Source organism: Nelumbo nucifera, chromosome 1, assembly GCF_055504915.1.
Source record: "Nelumbo nucifera cultivar China Antique chromosome 1, China Antique-T2T, whole genome shotgun sequence".
NCBI lineage: Eukaryota > Viridiplantae > Streptophyta > Magnoliopsida > Proteales > Nelumbonaceae > Nelumbo > Nelumbo nucifera.
The window spans coordinates 160,176,792-160,199,279 of NC_142649.1; the positions used below are offsets into that span (position 1 = coordinate 160,176,792).

General features: G+C 38.1%; 2 protein-coding genes and 1 non-coding gene across 3 annotated transcripts; all 3 read left to right on the forward strand.

Annotated features, from left to right (window-relative positions):
* Nucleotides 1–1,976: 1,976 nt before the first annotated feature.
* On the forward strand, nt 1,977–17,132 carry LOC104610013 (RNA-binding NOB1-like protein). The gene is made up of 6 exons (XM_010276465.3): nt 1,977–2,377; nt 2,934–3,262; nt 4,862–5,993; nt 6,274–6,442; nt 16,460–16,579; nt 16,718–17,132. Exons 2-6 carry the CDS (start codon nt 2,956–2,958, stop codon nt 16,862–16,864), a joined length of 1,875 nt encoding a protein of 624 aa, XP_010274767.1. The 5' UTR covers nt 1,977–2,377; nt 2,934–2,955; the 3' UTR covers nt 16,865–17,132.
* On the forward strand, nt 12,045–12,147 carry LOC148804065 (U6 spliceosomal RNA). Its single transcript, XR_016081714.1, has one exon. It is a non-coding gene; the product is annotated as a U6 spliceosomal RNA (small nuclear RNA).
* A 2,689-nt stretch (nt 17,133–19,821) lies between the features above and the next one.
* Nucleotides 19,822–20,298, forward strand: LOC109115649 (uncharacterized). The gene has a single exon (XM_019199869.1). It carries the CDS (start codon nt 19,822–19,824, stop codon nt 20,296–20,298), a length of 477 nt encoding a protein of 158 aa, XP_019055414.1.
* Nucleotides 20,299–22,488: the final 2,190 nt, after the last annotated feature.

Consider the following 22,488-nt stretch of genomic DNA (forward strand, 5'->3'; position numbering starts at 1 on the left):
GTAGAGGATGAATTGAATACCAATGAATTTTCATATTGTGGTGAATTGTGATAAAACACATGTAAACATTATACACTTATTCTGTTTAAGAAATGGCCAATCATTAGACACTTCTTGTAAGTATTAATTGGATCCTACTTTGCTTATAGACTTATTGCAAGTACTTTAACTATTAGGAATTTAATACCAGAATAATGTCCAAATAATTTATATTAAGATTATATTTCTTTTATTTTATGAGTTTCTACTTTTTAACATTTTTTTTTGCATTTTTTGAAAGCCTTTTTTTGTGCTTAATTGGACTAGTTTCATGTTGTACACAGCTAGGGGTGGATTCAAGCTGAGCTGAGCTGAATATTTGAGTATTTGAGCTCAGCTAGGTAGAAAAATGCAAGGTTCGAGCCCGAGAATTGGAAATGTAAGCTCAAGTTCGGTTTGATTGCATAATTCATATATTCAAGCTCGTTTTGTCTTGAGCTCGATAAGTGAATAGTTCTCTCTTCTTGGGCACCAATTGAATCTATACATGAAGCAAAACACCACTCCTAACCCTCCAAAGTATAAATGCTCAATGGTGCACTCTCAAGTACCACAACTTGAATCTTTGCAAGAAACAACAAAATACTTCTAATGGGTACAAAATCCTTTAGCCATTGCCATTAGAGGTAGGCTAAAGGCTGAAATAGAAAGGGTATTTACAAATTCCAAATCTTTGTTTTTCCTACATAGTCTTACAATTTCCAAATCTTTACTAATTTTTGTATTGAATCGAGTGTTTTATCTCTGATTTCCAAATGCTCTTGTTTCCTTGGGGCGCTTTACTATCCATGAGTGAATCCAAGATGGTCCTTTAAGTCCCAATTGTAAAAAAACCCCAAATCCAAATCATCCACAGAATCATAGAAGAAAAAGTCACGTACCTTGAATCTCTATTAAACAACTTTCGTAGGTTGAATCTCTACTGAACAAGTTTTGTAGCTTGAATAAAGAAGAAAAATGAGTGTCGTCTGTTGAAAAAGTTTTGTAGCTTGAATAGAGAAGAAGAATGAGTGTTGTCTGCTGAAAAAGTTTTGTAGCTTGAATAGAGAAGAAGAATGACTGTTGGTAGTGCCCGATTTTTGCTCGATCCATTGCCTGAACCTCCAATTCATCCCAAATCCCCGATTAGATCCCTGTGATCCTTCCGAAACACCCTAAAAACCAAAAATCCCAACTTTTAGCTCCTAAAGCCCTCAAATCCACCGCTAAACCTGCTCGATACCTATCCGATAGCCACGATCGACCCCCACTCACACCTCAACCATTAGACCAGACATAACCATCAGACCCAGGACCTCCTAAAACACCTACTCTTGAAATTTTAGCTCAAGATTCCCCCGTTTACCCCCTCATCAAACGAAGATTCCATTTCAACCTTTTTCATTAGCCTAAACACTCAGAACCCAAATTACCTCAATCTTGACCCTCCAAGAATAATCAGACACCACCCTCATATCACAGACACCTCCAAACACTCATCTATAAAATTTCAGCCCAAAACACCTTTATCTACCCATCCATCACACCAAGATTCCTTTTCGAGGCCCCAAATTAACCAAATTGACCCCTTGCTAGACCTGCCCAATCTAGTCCCACTTGGCCAATCCAACCCTACCAATCAAATCAGATTGTCCAAAAACCCCAACAAAACGAATTTCAATCAAAAACACCCTCACTTACCCCTTCATCCAAATAGATTCCGTTCTAGCCAATCTCGTTGGCCCACACTCGCATGACCCTACTCCGCGGTCAAACCCATCTCAACCCTCAATATTTTAGCTTAAAAATCCCTACCATTGAACCAGAAGACCAGGTTGAACCCCTGAACCCGGTTTGACCCACTTTGTCGAAAATTATCAAAACACCCCATTTTCCCAGAAATTACAAAATTACCCCTGCCTCCCATATAAATTCAACCGAGGTTTTTCATTTCGCCCTAATGGAGAAGGGTATCGAAAGAGAGGGAGGTCTTTACTATTCATCGTCCCCTACCTTCACACTAGCAAGGTAACGACAGACCGAGACTCTCACCTCCCCACTTCTCTCCGTCCCTCAAAATCGCTCACGCCCTTTTACTGTTTCCTCTTCTCCGTCTTCTTCTTATTCTCTGGTCTTCGGGATTCCTTGGTGCTGTTCCTACTGGTAAGACCGAGATATAGTAGCAGCAGTCTTATCTCTTTTCTCGGAGAAACTGGAGCTGGGAGGTCGTGCTCATCCCGGAAGATTTTCTTAGACGAGATTCATCTCGTTGCTTTGTCTGAAGAAGACTCTTGGTCGGAACTGCCACCGGTTCGGATTCCCTCTGTACATCGTTCAAGTCCAGGCCAGGACATAATAAGTATATCCCCTATTCTTCCCATCACTAATCTCCTCTTAAATCTTTCTGTCGTCAAGTCCTTTTTATGTATGAGTTTTCCAGCATGAAATTCCAACAACATTTTTTTTTTTTAACTTTATATTTATGGCATGCTCAATAAACGCCTTTTCAGTTACTGATAAAAAACAATGTTGTTGGAACTCTCAATTTCAAAAATTAAGTAGAATGATTCAATGAATTATTGGTTTTGTTAGTTCCTTATCATTTAAAAAATGTTTCGTATTAAGAAGAACGAATGAACAACAATTAGCAAGAAGGGGGGGGGGGGGGTTCTACACTTTCACTTTGTTAAAACAGTAGTAAGCCTATCAGTAGTTAACATCAGTTGGTTTTTATTTCAAAGCCTTGATGCTATATGACTAGATTATCCTAATAGGTTTTCATGAAAACAATCAAGTCCCAATAACCAAGTGCAATAATATTACCACTTGAATGCCCATGCATTTTATCTTTTCAATCAAATGGGGACAACTCTAGCTCTTCTTATAACTCAATTGTTTCGATGTCTCTTGTTTAGCATTTATAATTGTGGTGCAACAATGGATGTTCCTTCACCAAGCCCTGGTTGGAGCAACATCGTTAAGAAACCGCCACGTCCAACACAGCAAGAAAGTGCAGTAAACCGGGTTTTTGAGAGCTGTAAATCAAGTAAAGGGATTGCTGTTGCTGTTGTTGATGCCAATGCTTTGATTCAAGGTGGAGAAAAGCTGGTCCACATTGCTGATAAGTTTGTTTCAGTGAGTGAAGTCATGGAGGAGGTGCGAGATCCAGTCTCTCGACACCAGCTCGCTTTTGTACCTTTTGCTGTGGAGACCATGGAGCCTTCGCCTGAAGCATTAAAGAAAGGTTCAGCACATGTTTTGATTTTTATTTTTAACTCCTTTTTGAATTAATTATGATAGAACACAATAATCAGTTTTGGTGCAATGTTTGGTATTAACAATGGTGTATCTTCTTGATGGTAATGTATAGAGATATGAATTTTTACAAGCCTGCTATTTGATGATATTTTGCTTCTAATGCTGAAAACATGCAGAGTAGCTAGAATTGTCATCCACTAACTCTCTTCAGTCTTATAGCCAAATTGATGATTGGATGACCTCATTACCATTGTCATCATGTTAGCATAGCATTTCAGTGGGTCATTGGAATGATGTTTACTTTCATTTTTTTTTTTTTTTGATCAATAACACTTTCATTAATTCATCAGTAGAAAATTTACAAGTGGAAGACAAACACACTTATCTTCCAAGAGTCACAAAGAACTTCAAAAAAGGAAAGAAGAAAGGAATCCCTTTCTGCCCCTTGTTTTGCTAAACCGTCAGCTAGGGAATTAGCTGATCTCTTAATCCAACATGTCTTAACTTCCATCTCCCGCACCAGCCATTTGAATTTCCTCTTCTCATTGTTATACTTCCAAAGATCATTTTGTTCTTTGGTCAGCCACCCTATCACCACCTCTGAATCTCCTTCAATTATAAGTTTCTTGATGTTCAATTCCTTAGCTTTCCGGGCTCCTTCCATAACTGCACATATCTCAGCTCTAAGGGAGTCACCCACTCCAATTGAGCCTGAGAACATAGCAGAGATGACCCCATTTTCATCTCTAAAAACACCCTCGATCCCTGATTGTCCCGGGTTTCCCCTACTGCATCCATCAAAGTTTAATTTCAAGAATCCACTAGGTGGGGGGGTCCAAGCCACACTCATTACTGACTTGGTCTGCGTGCAACTTGCAATTTCACCCCACATTGGATCTTTGGATCTTTGGATCAAGTCCACTAGGTGCAATTTCACCCAACTTGCAATTTCATTACATTGGATCTTTGGATCAAGTCCTGCTTTCACTTGTAATGGTTCATCAAGATATGCTAGGTGTTGATAGAGGAGAATACACCTAAAGACATAATAGATGCATTCATTATATTTTATCAGGCCTTGGCTTAAGAATTTTCCTTGTAATGCTATTGCATTGTGTGCCAATAAGGTTAAATATATTCCACATTTAAGTACATGTCATGAGTTTATCTCATCTGATATTACAAGTGCAGGGTTCAATATTATATTAATTAAAGGACATGCCTGGGAAAAAAATTCTGACAAAAGGAAAGAGTTATAGATTATGTGGTGTTTTCATAGTATTGTTATTTTGATTTCTGTGGAGTGAAATTTCTTTTATCCCCAACTTTTAGTTAATTTTCTTGTTTATTTTGATGTATCTGCATCCCAAAAAAGTGGTAGAGAAATGTTTTTATAGAACCTCTCGTCATAGTTTCTTATAGGACCTATACCTCTCAAAGATTAGCAAAGTAATTTTTCAAAGTTGTGGTTTAAGTGATGCAAGTGCTTGACCTTGCCTTTTTTTGCTAAATATTTTTTATGACTAAGTCATGTATTGCTTGGTAATGGAGACACTTATGCGGTTAATATGTTTTTACTTGTCAGTTATCAGCTTTGCCAGGGCAACTGGTGATCTACATACTCTTTCAGATGTTGATCTAAAACTTATTGCACTGACTTATACATTGGAAGCTCAGATCCATGGGATAAAGCATCTCAGGGATAATCCTCCACCAATCCATATGGTAAATGTAAAAAGGCTTGCTGAGAAGGAGATGCCTGGATGGGGCTCTAATGTTCCTAACTTGGAAGAATGGGAGGCTTTGGAACATGCAGTTGATACTGATGGAAACCACAATTCAAGAATTCTCCCTTTGAAAGACTTGAACTTGAATATCATCCCATACAATGCCCAGCTTAATTGTGAAGACGCTTCAACAGAAAATGGTGGTGAATCTCACTGCGATGATCAGGATGATGTTAATCATAGTTCAAAGGAACCTAGAAGATATATGCATACAAAGAAAGAGATAAAAATTGAAGGGAAGAAGATGGTAGCCAATGGAATTGATGCTTCTCAGGGACAATTTGATGATAATTCTAATAATTGGCTGCCTGCTGTGAGTCGCAGTACTCATAGAAGGTATCTCAGAAGAAAAACTAGACGTGAATTGACTGAGGCATCATTGGAAAAGGAAGATTACCCAGATGTAGAGACTGATGTGAAAAATAATGTTGAGGAAACTAGTTCTCATGGTCTAAATAACAGTTCTGAAGGAATGCAAACCATTAATGAGATTTCAGTAGAAGATGTGACTACTGAAGAGAAGTATGACGATAATGATCTTTCTTCCATCTTAAAACAAATGAGACTGGAAGCAGATCCATTGGAGATTCTGCAAGAAGATGAGGAGCATAGCTTGTTTTCTGTGGAGCAGGGCACTTGTGATCCTGTGGCAGTTGAAGCTATATCTAATAATACAAATACTGCTGCTGAGAGAAATGTTAAAATATGTAAAGAAGCATCAGAACACATGGAGATTTCAAGTCAGACCAGTGAAATTATTGATGCATCATCTGTTGATGACAACAGTAGTGAACAAAGTTGGATGTTACGGTCACTATCAGAGTCAACTGTGGCATGTTTGACAAGTGATTTTGCAATGCAGAATGTTATTCTACAGATCGGTCTACGTCTCCGTACACCTACTGGAATGCAGATTCACGAGCTGCATAGGTATATCTCTTCTGTGTGTAGATTGATTGAGTGTTTCCTGATGCTTAATTTTGGTTTCTTCAGAACATATTCTAGCTCGTGCTTTCCATTTTTTTGGTGGTGATTACATGCTTTTTAAAATACCTAGTATTCATTTAGGCATAACATCGGTCCATGACACCTATGGAGTCATGCATTCAAATTTACTTTTTATAAGAGGCCTAAACATTCAATGCTACATTAGCTGGATGTTAATAAAGGGGTAAATGTGCTTATTTTCTCAAGATATTTCTTTGTTCAGGTGGATATTAAAATGCCATGCCTGCAATAAAGTGACTGCTGAGATTGGGAGAATTTTTTGTCCAAAATGTGGTAATGGTGGGACTTTACGCAAAGTAGCAGTTACAGTTGGTGAAAATGGGGTCATTCTAGCAGGTCATCGACCACGTATAACCCTTAGGGGTACAAAAGTAAGTAGTTTCATTTTTTAGCATTTTGCAAGAATCATATTGCCTCTTTAAGTTAGCAAGTAATGGCAACAATACTTCTTAGCTCTTCCCATTCCCAGTTTTTTTGTGCCTTAGATAAACTCTGTTTTGATTTGCTTTGTTTCAGTTTTTTTTTCTTTTCTTTTCTTTTTGTCCCCTATCCCATGAAAAGGATACATATAATAAAATAAAAACCTTTGTTTTTCATGTTTTGTTGTTACAGCATTGGTATTGTTTGTTAGTGTTTCAGTCATGTACCTGATATTGCATTGGCCTAATGATTGTACCCATTTTCGGTGGATCAGTTTTGACTGAAATCTATTAAACTTCTAAATCCTCCTATGGTGTTACATTTTGGTCAGTATTATGCTGGAATCTGTTACATAAATGTTGAGATTATGTGATTGTGCTCAGTGTTTTCAAAGCACAAGGCAAAAAAAAAGGCGCAAGGGCCTAAGTGCACCTGTGTGGCAAGGCACAAGGTGAGGCACACACCTTTTTGAAGCAAAGCACATTTTTTTCGAAAATCAGAAAATTGAAGAATGTGATTGAAAACCTGAACTTCAAATTACATTAAGTGATTAACAAAAAGCCTATTAATATGTCAAATAACTACAAAAGCGGGAAATAAGAAAATCTTAAATTCTCAAGTATTTTGAAGAATCCTTTGAGAGAGGCAAAGTTAAATTCGGTAGCAAATGCAACTTTTATTGCCTTGATCCCTAAGGAGAAGGACACTCTCCAACCAAAGGATTTCAGACCCATACGTCTAGTGGGAAGCATGTATAAGGTCATTTCTAAGGTCCTAGTTCTAAGAATAAAAAAGATTATTCTCTAATGTCACCGAATCAAGGGGCCTTTGTGGAAGGGAGACAAATTTTAGACCAAATACTTATTGTTAATGAATGTGTATAGGTGAGGGGGAGGAAGAAGGAAAAGGGGCTGGTTTGCAAATTGGATCTTGAGAAGGCTTACGACATTGTGGATTGGAACTTTCTATTAGAGGTTCTCAAGTGTAGAGGATTTGGGAAAGATGGTGCAGATGGGTAGAGGGATACATTTCCTTGTATCATTTCTCAATGTTTGTAAGTGGTGTAGCTAGGGATTTCTTCTCTGCTAAAAGGGGTCTTAGACAAGGAGTTTTGTTGTCTCCCTTCCTCTTTACCCTAGTAGTTGTTGTATTGACCATGATTTTGAGGACTGATGCCAACAATTTGATAAGAGGTTGGAGGATTGGCAGGGAGGATGTGGTGGTCACACACTTACAATTTGCATATGATATCATCTTGTTTTGTGAAGGGGGAGATGCTGAACTTAAGGTGACTAGTGCTTCAATTTGGGGAAATGGATCTGGAGGCTATTGATGGAACATGACAGTTTATGGTCAAGAGTGATTGTTAGTATTCATGGATTGGCATATAACGATTGAGATGCATGACTCAACCCTAGGGCTTCTTAGTGTTCTCCTTGGAAAGCTATTCATAGTATTTTGCCTTTTATGTTCCTTATTTCAAATATGATGTCTACATAGGAAACAAAGTCTTGTTTTGGGAAGATGTTTGGGTTGTTGAAAACTCCCTTAGAGATAGATTCCCTCCTATCTACTCCTTGTCAGAAAACAAAAGAAAAGTAATCTCATATGTGTTTGTTGATAATTCTTGGGATTTGGGCTTGAGGAGAGGTCTAAGGGATTCAAAAATGGGGATGGTTGACGAATTGATTACTTATTTAGGGGCAGTCTTTTTGGATTTTTTTTAAGCAAGCGGTCTTTCTGGATTAGTCTTGTAGGGGTAGCAAAATTTGGAAACCCTTATGGTTTTTTCAATTCCTCTTCGTTCTATAATATTCTACTTTAGACCTCTAACCTTGCAAAGAACTTTCCATCAAAGGAGGTGTCGTGTAGCCCTGTACCTCCAAAAATATCAAGTTTTTTACTGGGAAGTGGTGCTCCAAAAAAATTAATACCTTGGATTTATTGCAAAAAAGAGGCCTTTTGTGTTCTTTATCTGGTCTTGGTTCTCTTCTATCTTGGGTTGCAGGTGGACTCCCCCCCTCTTTGATCCATTATTTTGCAAGCAGCCAAAGGTGCGTGGAAGGGTTATCTAGAAAGCCATAAGCGTAGTTGTGTTATAGTTAGTATGGGAAGAAAGAAACAATAGGATCTTCAAAGGTGTGTTTAGATCCAAGGAAGAGGTAGTGGAAGGAGTAACCATTAAGATCACCCATTGGTTAAAATCATGTGATTTGTTTAAGGACTTCTTAGCTGAAGAAGTTTATAGAAACTGGGGTGCTGTAGTAGCTACAACTTCATCCAAACCTGTGGTATTGGAAATTTGGTCCCCACTGACACAACAAAAGGTATTACTGAACTTTGATGGCAGTTCTATGTAATCCGGGTCCATCTGGAATAGGTGTTTTTAGAGATTATGAAGGCAAAATAATGGCTTTATATTCCAGACCAGTAGGTATTGGAGATTCCTTAAGAGTGGAAATCTTGGATCTACATTCTACATCAAGGAGTAAGATTGGCCAAACAGTTGGGACTGCAATAGATTGAGATAAAGTTTGACTCCAAATTGGTAATTAGGTGGATGCAATTAGCACATCTGGGAATTTGGCAACATGACATCTGATAAGGGAAATTTTTAGCATAACAAGGGAGGTGGGTGTTTGTTTTAAGTGGGTAAGGAGATCAGATGATGGCTGGTAAGGTCTCTTGCTGGTTGTACCAGAGACTTGGGATCGAATCCTGCCTACACCTGGGTGGATGGAGGGGTTATGGGTTGGGAATGGGCTACCCCCCTCCCGTGCGCACGTGTGTTGTGTAGCCCTTAAAAAGATATAAAAAAAGAGAGATCAAATAATGGTTAGCTGACACCTTAGCAAAACAAGGGACTTTAAGGGAAAGCTTGTACTCAACATCAAGTTTAAACCATTAATGCAATACAATCACATAGAGTCATAGACACTGAGACACAAAGTTTAAACTTGAAGCTATTAAAATCTAAGGTCACATATCCATTCTTTAGGACTCCATCAACATCTCTTCATCTTCACTTAGAAGTTCAACTTCATCTTTATTGTCATTTGACTTGTAATCATTCAAATCCTCTTCCATTTCTTCTTCGACATCATGTTCTTCCTCTTCTTCATCTTCCAATTGAAGTTGTCTTGGTCATTTGCCACTAGCTTTTATTGCTCTTTGTTGTGTGAAGTGGAAGCTCTAGATCTTGTATTCCTTAGCGACTCTTCAACTCCTAAAGCTCGAGCAATATCTTCCCATGTTACTATATTGTCATCAAACACCAAATCATTTCCTGCACCATCCTCATCACATTCCACCTCCCCCAATAGTCATTCATTACTCTCATCAACATCTTTTAATCAATGCTTTAAAACGTGGAGGTGTGATGCTAGGCGTAGTTTAGAATGTAAGAGGTATAAGCCTCCTGAACACAAGGAGGCCTTTCCTTCCCTTCCCTTTTTTTTCTTTTTTCTTTTTTTGTCTTTTTATATGAGGTGTGCATGTGGCATATGCCTCTAGCATGCCTCATGAAAAAAGCGTGTAAGGCCTACTCACAGCTCATAGTAACTTGGGACTTTTAATCCCAATCCATATTGCCTTATTGCCTCTACCATTGCTTCAAAACTTTACTAGCTTGAGGTATTCAATGAATACTAGCTTGATAAAACCATCTAGCAATGTGTATGCATACTTGCTCTCTCCCTTCTTTGTTATACGTATCAATAATAGTGGTTTGCTTTTTCTTTGCTCTCTTCTTGGATTCATGACTTCTTTTGCGCTAGGAGTAGGAAAGAATTTATCCAAATGCCTCTTTTGCTTTTTTATTGGGGGATTGTTTAGAATTTGAATGACATCTTGAACTTGAAGCGAAGCTTACATTTCCACCAACACTGGAAATATGACTACCACATGCAACTTGTCCCCCATTCCATGTTCATCTTCAATTATATTTTCTAAATCATCAAAGTCTAGACTTTTTTCCCTTGATCTCCAACCATATTCTCTTTCATTGACTTTTTTCTTTGCATGTACGCTAATATTGGTTCTTTTGCCTCTTTGGGTCATTTACTACATAGTTTTTGCATTTCTCCTTCTTCCACCACTTGAATGCTCTTTTGCTTTGAAGATCCCTCTATTTGTCTCTTTGCCACAAAATTTGCAAGTGACAGAATTTGTGCTTTTTGGATCTTGTAAATAGCAATATTTCTATCCTGGGTCTTTCCAATTGCTTTATCAAGTGTTGTCTGACTTAGTCTCCCATCTCTTTACTCTACTTGGCAAGAAGTATTATGTAATTCTTTGTAGTTTGAAGATTTATAAGAAAATAGAAAATAAATTAGTTTTTAATCTAAAATTCTAAATTAAAAAATATAAAAATATGCAATTGGTATTGGTTATTGTTATTTTTTTATCAGGAGAAAATAAATTTGTATTAATAGATTTAAAGAGGTGATTAGAGCAACATGATCATGGGAATGCTATTCCCTATTCTCAAGCTCACATTACAAAGCCCATAACAACTATTGTTTTGTTACTCCCTGTTTAGCAAGAGAATCAACAAACCCATTTGCACTCCTTTTGACCCACTTAAATCTAGAGGTGTAAATCGTGCCGTGCCGTGAGTGGCACAACATGGCCCAAATTTGGATCGACCCAACATGGCATAGCACAATGGCACACAGGCCGTGCCAGGCCCGAAACGATGGTCTAGGCCATGTTGGGCTTGGGGATCTAGGTCTATGGGCTGGCATGGCACAACACAACCTGCGGGCCCATAGCTATATAGGGTTTTTTCACAGAAATACCCCTTGATAGCTATAAACAACTATATAAGGATTTATAAAAAAAAACAGTTATATAAGGGGGGTATTTATGTATTTTGGTTTTGGGGGGGAGAGAATGACACATGCCCCCCAATAGCTATATATATAATAGCTAGTTTGGAGGGGCATTTTTAGTAAAGTGATAAATAACTTTACAATGACCAAAATACCCCTCCCAACAACTAAAAAATGGCTAGTTTTTAGGGTATTTTGGGCAGTTGAATTATTTTCAATTCCTATAAATAGCCCTATCATCCACCATTCTCATCACACCAATTCAACAATTCCTATAAATAGCCATATCCCCCACCATTTTCAATTCCTACAATGATCAAAGTCAAGAACAATAGGAGAAAATGAAGTCAATATTTTTTGTATACTCAATAGTTGTATAGCATTTTTTCAAATTATTGTAAATTTTGTTTTAATTTTATTTAATTTATTTGATATCTTTTAATTACGTAATTTTTATTTTCAATTTGTAACTATTATTGTATTTTTTATATTTTATTAATTTATTCCATTTTCCAATTTTCATATTTCATTCATCCAACCATTGTATGCTTTGTATCATTCAAATTTAAATGAAATAAAATTCCTATTTTTCTTCTAATTTGTCATTCACTTTGAGTCTTTGTCTCTTTGACTTCTTATTTGGTTAAGTATTTTTTTCATTTCTTTGTTAGATTTCTTATTTTTTCAAATAGTTCCCAAAGGAAAGTTAAGTATTTTAGTTGTCTCTTCGGAGACATCCGATAAAATTGGAATGATACAGAGAAGATTAGCATGGCCCTTGCGCAAGGATGACATGTACAAATCGAGAAAAGTTAAATATTTTAGTTTTACTTAGCAAAGAAATAAAAAAATAAAAAATGTCAAAAAAACAAAAAAAACCAGTCTAGCCCAGTTCAGCCCAACCTATGGCCCAGGCCCATGGCACGACCTGTAGCCTTCTCGGCCCAGGCTCGTGGCATGGCATGGGTGCACACAAGCTTGGGTTGCGGGCTGTGTTGGGCCGACCCCCCAAATTATCCCCAGGGAGGGCGGCACAGCCCAGGATGGCCCGCAGGCCGGCTTGGCATGGCCTGCACTTTGTGCGGGCCACAGGCATCGGCACGGCTCGTTTTACACCTCTACTTAAAATCAGGCCCCATGCCTGTTGGAATTTTCCCATGAAATAACTACTTTTGAATCCCCTTCTACCCCAACCAACCTATAGCCCGATTGTTTGGCTAATCTGAGGCCTTCCAATAGACCCATCAGTTCAGCATTCAAGGAGTTTCCCATACCATTCAGTCCTGAAAGTAATGCCAAAGGGGTGATGTTGCCCAAAATAATTGCACACCATTAATCCCTTGTTTGGCTAAACTATCGGCCAAACCATTTCCTCATCTTCCAACAAGCTGACCCCATTTTCCCTTGATAAACATCTCACCTCCTTCATGGCTTTTCTATGGGTCCAAATCGCCAAATTGTTTCTTTACATCCATTCAACCACCAGTTTGGAGTCCCATTCCAGAACTCCATAAAGGCAAATATTATGCTGACAAGAAATAGAGGAAAAGGCTGATTATGGAATGCAAATGGATTAAGCATGGGGACAAGGTTGGAAAACAGGGAAGTTATTTGAACCAATGCAGCCTCTTACACAAGCGAGATCCATGAGAAGGTCTGCAATCTTCTTGAACAAGATAGTAAGAAACCATGGCTTACAAGTGACATGGATTGAAGAAAAATATAGTGATATGAGAAGCACCAGGGACAGAGGAAGATGCAAAGAAAAATAAAAAAAGAAAACTGAGGGGAGCTAGTGAAAGGTTGAAAAGGGGATGATTTGAGCGTTTTTTTATAGGTAAAAATGAAATTTGTTGATAAGTGTGTGTCTTCCTTATGTAACTTCTTTGGTGAATTAATGAAATTGTTATTGATAAAAAAAAAGAAATTTGTTGATTAATGAATGCTACATGTAGTACCGGGCATATGCATGTCTTTGGTTAATCTAGCTTACCTAACCCCACATTATATTTATATGCCATAGTAGTTTGTTACCCTCCGGTACAACTGATCCCTATTTACCCCTTCTCTTATGAGTCAGTTAACCTGTTGGATGATATTTGAATCCAATTCCAGGCCACTACGACATCCCTAGCAAGTTGCTTGGTTTCCCTCGTAGTGTTCCTTTATTGCCATGTTCCACCACTGTCATACATTAGCCACTCACTACTGTTTTTGAATCCCCTTCAATCATTATGTTTTGCGTTTTCAGCCTCTTTCCAATCTTCAATCCTTACAGGACAGCATGTAATTCCACCCTTGTAGAGTCCCCCACATATAAGGCCTAAGTAAATAGCAACAATGAAGCCTCAACCATCTCTGAAGCTTCCTCCTATTCTCTACAGGCCTGGATTTTGAAGCCTATACCCATTAGAGTTGAGCATTACCCAATTCAATGCAGGAGGATGCCACTCGAGATACTAATTCTTGCAGTTGAAGAATTTTCTATATACCACCATACTGTTAATATTATCATTGTTACACAAAGGATCAAAAATCTATAGGGTCTGTTCACCACTTTTGGTTTTTTACTAGTAAAATCTCAATGATTGCCTCCTAGGGTCTTCTCAGATTTCTCTCCTCCCAAAGCATCTACAAGATGGTGATAGATTTTGTGCATCTCAACATAATTTTATCCCTTTTTTTATGATTGGAAAATGAAGTCTTAAAGAGACCATGTATTGGGTGCCCACCTGCAACCAAAAAAAAAGAACTTAGCGGTGATGACAAGCAAAGCAAGTACTAGGTTTCCTTTGCAATGTTTCACCAGAGTTAATCTTCAAGTGGTAAGCTTTGCCTAATTTTGTGAGGAGTAGACCCCAATAAAATGGAGAAATAGTCCAAATATGAGAATCAGGAATCAAAGTATCAAAGAAGATCCCTTCCAAAGAAGATAGCATGCTTAAGCACTAGGTGACACTCCAAATCCCTTAAACCTCCCCTTAAGCCCAAATTCCAAGAAACTTCATAAATCGAGTGAGAAACCAGCATGAAGATGGGCAGAGATCCTTCAAAGGGGGGTGGTCTTCTCAAAACCCCACCTTCTTACCTATGGAAGCTGGAAGAATCATAAATGAATTGAAGGAAACTAGGAAGTAGGAAGATAGCTTTCCAAGGAGAGGCATAAGCCACTCTAATAGCTAATTTTGTACTCCATTTGTACGTGTCCCTCCCATGAATGCTACCAATTAGATTATGCCACAGATAATCAGCGTCTAAGAGGAACCGCCAAAACCAATTACAGTAGGGGTGAGCATTGTTTGGTTAAAACCAAAAAACCAAACAAAAAATTTTGGTTTCAGTTTTTTTGGTTCAATTAGTTCGGTTTTTAGTTAATTTGGTTTTATAAAATTTCAGTTTTCGGTTTCGGGTTCTGGATTAGGAAATTTGGTTAACTGTAAAAAACTGAATTAGCTGAACTTTGTTATTTATAATATGTGCATATATTTATATATGTTAATATTACATGTTACATATCATATAGAATATCTATACTATATTATAATATATTATTTCATATGTTAGAACATAAGATATTATATATATATGTATATATATTATAATTTATATAATAATATATTAATGTACATTAATATATTAAATAAATTCGGTTTTAACCAAAAAAACCGAAAATGAACTGAAAATTTCGGTTTCAGTTCAGTTTTACATTTCAAATTTTGGTTTTAAAAAATTTGGTTTATTCGGTTTGGTTTTTAACCGAATAAACTGATTGCTCACCCCTACCAACCAGAGCTGATTTTTTGTTTTTTACAGTAAGCTGAACTGTTTTTTTTTGAGTAAGCAGAGCTGCTTTTTTTTTTTTTTAAGTAAGCAGAGCTGTACTTTTAAAAGCCAAAATTCCAATTTCCAAAGTCCTAACCCATCATCCCTCTATTGTTCTAGAGTAGAGCTTGATTAACATGGGGATGAGGTTCTTTTGTTGATAGAAAATTGGTTCTGAAGAGCCTTCTTGGTCCTGTACAATGCAGATGGATGTGTCTTGCAGTTCTACTTTGTTGGTGGATGCGATTAGACATTGGAGATCTCGGGGGTTTTCATTTTATATAGGAACTTTTTCATAGGATGTTTTGCTTGTTTGATCTGCTGGGTAGCCCTTTCAGTTTGTCACGTGCTTGTGGGCTTTTTAACCCCTTTGCTATTGTCTAGAATCTCTAGATCATTGGCACTCCACTTGTATATCTTTTCTTTTTTAAATGCAGACTCTTAGCTAGTCATTCTGTCAATGGGTTCTGCAATCAATTATTTAGACAGGAGACCTTGTCGTGACAGGAAAATGAAACCTGGATTAGTGGCAATGTGTGCTTGAATTGAACATTGGATTCAGCTTAATAAGGAGCTTTTGGTATTTGATGATGCGGGGTATTCTCCATCCCTTCTTATCCCCACTCTCCAGCATTTTAGTTAGGGATTCAAGAAGAGAAAAGACTGAGAAAAACCAGAACCTCCCATGTGGGCTTACCAACTGTCCTACAGGAGCTTCTAAATTAATGCAAAAATGCTAAATGGCCAATGTTAGATGCACACCCATGGACGCATGAACTTGGTGGGATTGGAATAAGATGCTGAGTTTTCTAGAATTTTACTCTTTCATAAAAATCTGTTGCTTTTGAATTGCATTTCTATGGTTGGTTGAGTAGGGAGTGTTTCTTGTATCCATTAAAATTACATACAAATTATCTGTTAGCACAATGACGGGTATTGGCGTGATCTTGAGCAGAGTGTTTCAATTTTGAATTTTGTACCTTTCTCTCTTCTATTAAGGTCTGGGGTCGGTGCTCTCTCTTCTCTGTAAGAAGCCTAGCAGAACCTGGCACAGAGAGAGATGCATCTGGGTTGAACTTAGAAGCACTTGAAAGGTATGGTTTTTAAAATATTATGATCACATAACGTCACATGCTAATGTTTTATCAATAGAGGGTACAATTAAGTACAATTGGGCCCAGCCCACAAGGAAAACTTAAGTCCATTTTAAAAACTCAAGGTATATTTAAGTCAACTTGTGAAACCCTATGGTATGTTTAAGTGTGTTATTGATTCTTCATGTGTGTACCTATACTGATACGTAGCTGTTTACAGTTTTCACTGCCTTTACCTCAAGGTGGAAGAGATGCAATCACCAAAAACCTCATTTTACGTGAAGATCAGTTACCACATAAAGTCCTGTACCCCAAGATAAAGAAAAAATCAAATAAACAGGTTGAGTTTCTCTTGATGAGTACCACAGTTTCTTCTATATATATTTTTTTCATTCATATTGGTTTTACATGATTTTTCTGTTTATGTGGCATGTCATTAATATTACATCATAACATAGGTTGGTTTACTTTACTGTAGGGAGAGGACATTTTAACTTCTGACAATATCTTTGGCCCTGTTTCTGGCAAGAAAGCTCCTTTGAAACCTCCAATCAGACAAGCATTAGCAGTTTTCAGTGGAAAGAGGAATCCTAATGATAATCATTATTCTCGTTCTAAGCGCTAGTTGCATTAGGCAGCTCAAATGGTGGCTTCATCGCCTTTGTTTTCATTTCTTTAGTATTAATATTCAGAATGAGCATAGAAAATGTACATCACACAGGATCTACTGGGTTTATGACCAAATCTGCCCCTTTCCTTTTTTATTTTTTTTACAACTTTTATTTTGAATGGAAAGATGGGCATGGGTCTGGAGCCTTCTCGGACATGTCTATGGTTTTATTCTAGCTTCTGTTACTGCACTTTCCCTTTGGCTCAGTTTGTTTGCCGTGCTAGTTTCATCTTCAATGGTGTAAATACATGATTGCAAATAGGTTGGGTTGAGGTCAACCCTTATCCAACCCTAAGTTCTAAACCCCCAACCCTAACCCTAACTAAATTCCTTCAACCGTAACCCAACCCAACCTTCTTCCCATCCCTTAAAATCTCATAGAATTTTTCGATTTTATATCTGAACTCAACTTTCAGTACATATATTAATCCTATGTTTCATTAGTACTTGTTTGTTGACGCTTTTTTTTTTTTTGTTCTTTGGGTACAAATTTCAGAAAAGCAAGTGTTATGACTTACGATAGATCTTTTTTGGGCGGCAAACACAGAGGAGATGAATAAAATTTTCAAAAAAATATAAATTAATGTTATTAAGGTTTAGTCAAGGTTCAAAATATCGATACGCCCGATACGCTAGTATGGGCGTATTGGGCAAATCAATATAGTGTTTCAAGCCTTTTTTTATTTATTTTTTTGCAACTAGTTCAAGGGGGCCGGTTTAGGTCTCCTCTACCCCTTGAATTGGTCAGACCTTCGATACACCCACTGTAGGGGCATATCGAAGGAGTCCCGGAACGATACATATCAGTCGATATGGGTCGATACGTGTCGATACTTTGAACCTTGGGTTTAGTCTTTTTTATTAGGATTAAGTGAAGGTGATTACTTTAAAAGAAATACATGATACTATGTGGTGGGGGCTATACAAATATCATGCATCTAAACAAATCAATATATGTTATATATTACATATAACATATATTTATATATGGCATGCACTATAGAGTCGGGAAGTTGGGTTCATGAATTTCAACCCTAACCCTAACCCGAACATCAATACGACCCAACCCAACCCAACCCAACATTTTCGGGTTGGATTCGGGCCAACTCGGCCCAAGTTGCAGCCTTAATAAAAATGAAGTAATCTCCACTTTATATATTATACGAAGCCAGTTGATGTGTTCTCTCATCTCTGGTTTACATGAGAAAGAATTGAGGTAGGAAGGTGGTGCGAATTTTGCATTAGGCTCAGTTTGGAAGCAGTACAAATGCAAATATGTACAGCATAAATACATACAAAATATAAGGTTTTGCACTCTACATTTTTGCATTTGCACTCCTTTCAAACTCGGCCTTAGTTTTTGAAATACAAAATTTGTGCTGCCTAAAGTGCAAATGAGACAATGTACAAATTTTATATTAGGTAGGAGTGCAAATCATAATTACAATTTACAAAGAATAGGTGTAAAACTGAACCAGGTGGTATTTCCAAAAACAAAACTGAACCAGGTGCATGTTTTGTTTCCGATTAAACAGAGCCCTTGGTACAAAGGATAACAGAACACTAAACAAAATGGGGGGTAGTGCAGCACTGCAGCCCCAACAATTCTCCTAGAATTCTTTCTAGTCCAGTCTCAGATCAGGTGATCCTCAAATATACCTCTTCTACATGTCCCAACTCCCAAGTTTGCTAAATAATCTGCTACTTTGTTTGCCTCTTCTACATGTCCCAACAATTCAGTCTTGCTCTTCTCCATCTTATTTCAAATGTCATTGATGATGGTCCAACCATCATTAATGATCATATAATGGATGGTTCACTCTTCACTGCTCTCCTTGGGGTTTTATTATCGTATATACTGATTGTCTAACCTGATCTGTAGATAGAGTTCGTATGAGATTCTGATGGTTCAACCACCTAGGATTGGGATATATGAAGAAATCTCCTACAAAAGAGTTAAAAGCAATAGATCCAAGCATAACTCAAATCCGGTGGCCCAGAGGCCCTAAACTCTGAGACTCTGAATTCACATTGCGATTCTGTTTGTCCCATTTAATTTCTGAACTTTCTTTATGATCTATTCCTGTCCTGTCAACTGTAAAGGGTCCTCTCTAAAGACGTTAAAGATGTTACTAATTTTTAATTCTAAAGGACGAAAGAAAGAAGAAAAGATGAACTTTTATTCCCTTAACTTTTAAGCAACCTTGGCTCAGAATACTTAGAACAAGTTAGAAAGATGCATGGTCCCTTGCCATCCACATCCAGACCCACATTCTGGAGAGAAGTTCAGACAAAAGGAAGAAAAAGAGAAGAAAATTAAAAAAAGCATTGATTACCGTTAGAATGTTAGAATACTACGGTTTGTTATAACTAACCGACAACTATAATCAGCCACGTGGGCTAAGTCGGTGACTCGTCACCGCTATATATATAAACTGAATATATGAGTAAGAAGTTCTTGCTCTGTTTTTCTGTCTCGGTACCATTCTTACATGTTATCAGAGCTGCGATCCGTGTCTCTTTGCTTCCTCTGCGTTTCTCGTTTCTCGTTTCTCGTTTCTCTTCTGCAAATTTTGATTTGTTCCGAGTTCGGTGGACCTTGATCAAGCTGTGCTTCCTCTGCCCAGCGATTCTTGATCCAACCGTTCACTGACATTTCTCGTTTCCTCTCTGCAAATCTTGATCAGGCTGCAACTCCTGGCTCAACCGTGATCGGTGCTTGCTCAACGGTTCTTGATCCAGCTGTGCTCCCTCTACTCAACATTTCTTGATCTGGTCGTCTCCCTGCAACTCGTGACTCAGCCACGATCGTGCTTTCTTGATTGAGCTATTTCTCTGCAACTGTTCTTTCCATTTTCATGGAGACTGAACACAACTCTCCTTATTTTCTTTCTTCTTCGGACAGTCCAGGAATGATGCTTGTGTCCTGTCTTCTCACCGGCGACAATTATCCCATGCGGCAAAGAGCAATAATCAGTGCTCTAAAAGCAAAGAACAAATTAGTCTTTGTTGATGGATCTATGCCAAAACCGGCAGCTGGTACTCCAGAATTCAGTGCTTGGACCAAATGCAATGTGATGGTCATTGCGTGGATCTTCAACTCCTTAGCAAATGAAGTCTACAACAGCGTAGCATTCGTTGATACAGCAACAGAAATCTGGAAAGAGCTCCAATGTCGTTTTTCACAAGGTAACATCCCTCGGATATATGAATTGAAACAAGACTTGGCACTGCTACGTCAAGACGACCTCACTGTCAGTGCATACTTTACAAAACTTAAAACACTTTGGGACAAACTAAATTCTCTCGTGGTGTACCCTAAATGCACTTGTGGAGCTGCCAAGATTTTCTCGATGGAGCGTGACAGAGACAGCTTCATCAATTTTTAATGGGTCTCAACGAATCGTTTAATACGGTTCGATCAAACATTCTTGGATTTGAGCCTTTGCCTACCTTAAACAAGGCCTATGCCCTCATAATACAAGAGGAGCGTCACCAACAGATGATGGTTCCCACTCTTTGCAGCATGAAGCTGAGCACTCACAGCAAAGGACAAAGGTACTGGGATGTCACGACCAAAACTCCGGTATGACCATTGCAAAAAGAACGGCCACACCAAGGATTGATGTTATGCTCTCTTTGGATATCCCCAAACTGGAAACGGCGTCGAAATGACAAAACGCCAACTGATGATTCTGCTAAAAACACCCGAACTGCTGCTCTCACAGTTACAAATAATACAAACCAACCAAATACATTAATGAATCAGAACTCACCGGTGGTTGGCCTAACTTTGAACCAATACACTCAATTGATCTCTCTCCTGAATAGAGAATCAACTGGCTTTGCAGCCTCAGTCTCAGCTGGTAAGAACACTGCTCCTGCCATTGAATGGATTATTGACAGTGGTGCTTCGGACCACATGGTGTCAAACGACACCTGGTTTGATGCCTCTGTTACTGTCACACCCACAAGCATCCGTCTTCTAGATGGATCACTGACCTGCACAAATTTGCGTGGATCCATCACCATTGGGTCACATATCCTTTAAGATGTTATGCATGTTCCCACATTTCATTGCAATCTTTCGTTGGTAAGCAAGATCACACAACAGCTAAATTGTACTGCCATTTTTTTCCACATTATTGTATTCTTCAGGACCCACTCTCCAAGACTGTGATTGGGACGGGTGAGCTCTGCAATGGGTTATACAATTTCAGATTCCATCACTCCACCATTATTGGTCATTCAATTAGGGCTCATCAGCCCACCACTGTTAGTTCTTCAATTTGGCATATGCGTTTGGGGAATGCCTCTCGATCTCGTTTAGCTCTCATTCATGGGATCTCCATTTCTGATCTGACACCATGTTGTGATACATGCCATCGGGCCAAACAAGCTTGTTTGCCATTCCCGATCAGCAACACTCACAGCAAAGAACCATTTTCTTTGGTATATTGTGATATATGGGGAGGTTACAAAACCCCCTCTCATTGTGGTGCTAGATATTTTCTTACCTTGGTAGATGATAACACAAGATGTACTTGGGTATACCTATTAAAGCACAAGTCAGAGGCTGGTCAGTACTTGATTTCTTTTTGTGCAATGGTCACTAGAGAGTTTAATGCTTCTGTTAAACAAATTCGTTGTGATAATGGGTCTGAATTCATGTTTGAGCTGGTTCAACATTACCTTGCTTCACAAGGGATGTTACATCAAACCTCATGTGTGGACAAACCCAAACAAAATGGGGTGGCAGAAAGAAAACACCGTCATCTATTGGAGGTGGCACGGGCATTAATGTTTCAAGCCTCCCTTTCCATTGTTTTTTGGGGAGAATGTCTACTCATTGTAGCCTATATCATAAACTTACTACCCACCCCACTACTATCCAATGTCTCTCCATGTGAAGCCTTGTTTCACAAATCCTCATTCTACCATCACCTATGGATTTTTTATTGCCTCTATTATGCCCAATTACGACCATGTCCACATGACAAATTTGCCCCTCGAGCCCATCCTTGTGTCTTTGTTGGCTACCCACATGGTCAATGTGGTTACAAAGTTTACAACCTAGAAACTCATAAAATCTTCCCCATAGTAGATGTCATTTTTTATGAGAATCATTTCTCATTCAAGAATGAGCCATTACTTACTCAACTCAACACATTAGTCATTCCTCTGCCACCCCTAGACGATTTTGTCTTTTACTTTACCTTTTTGAAATTCACAAGACTTTGTTTGTTTGCAGTGTAAACTGAACTGGATACAAATTTTGCACTTCATCTTAGTTTTGTATTCATTTATTTGTAACTATGATTTGTACAAAATATGTACTTTTATCTTATTTGCAATCTTTGGTAGTGCAAATTTGCATTTTTGAAACTGATGCAAAATTTGCACCACCTTTTTCCTACTTCAATTCTCTCACATGTAAAGCGAGAAGCACACCATCTTGCTTTTCTGCCTCACTCCTAAAAAAATAACCTACGTCCATTCTCTTTCATATAATGTGAGGACTACATTTTATACCCTACTTACAAGCAAACAAGGCAAGGTCAAATTTGAAGCAAAACCAA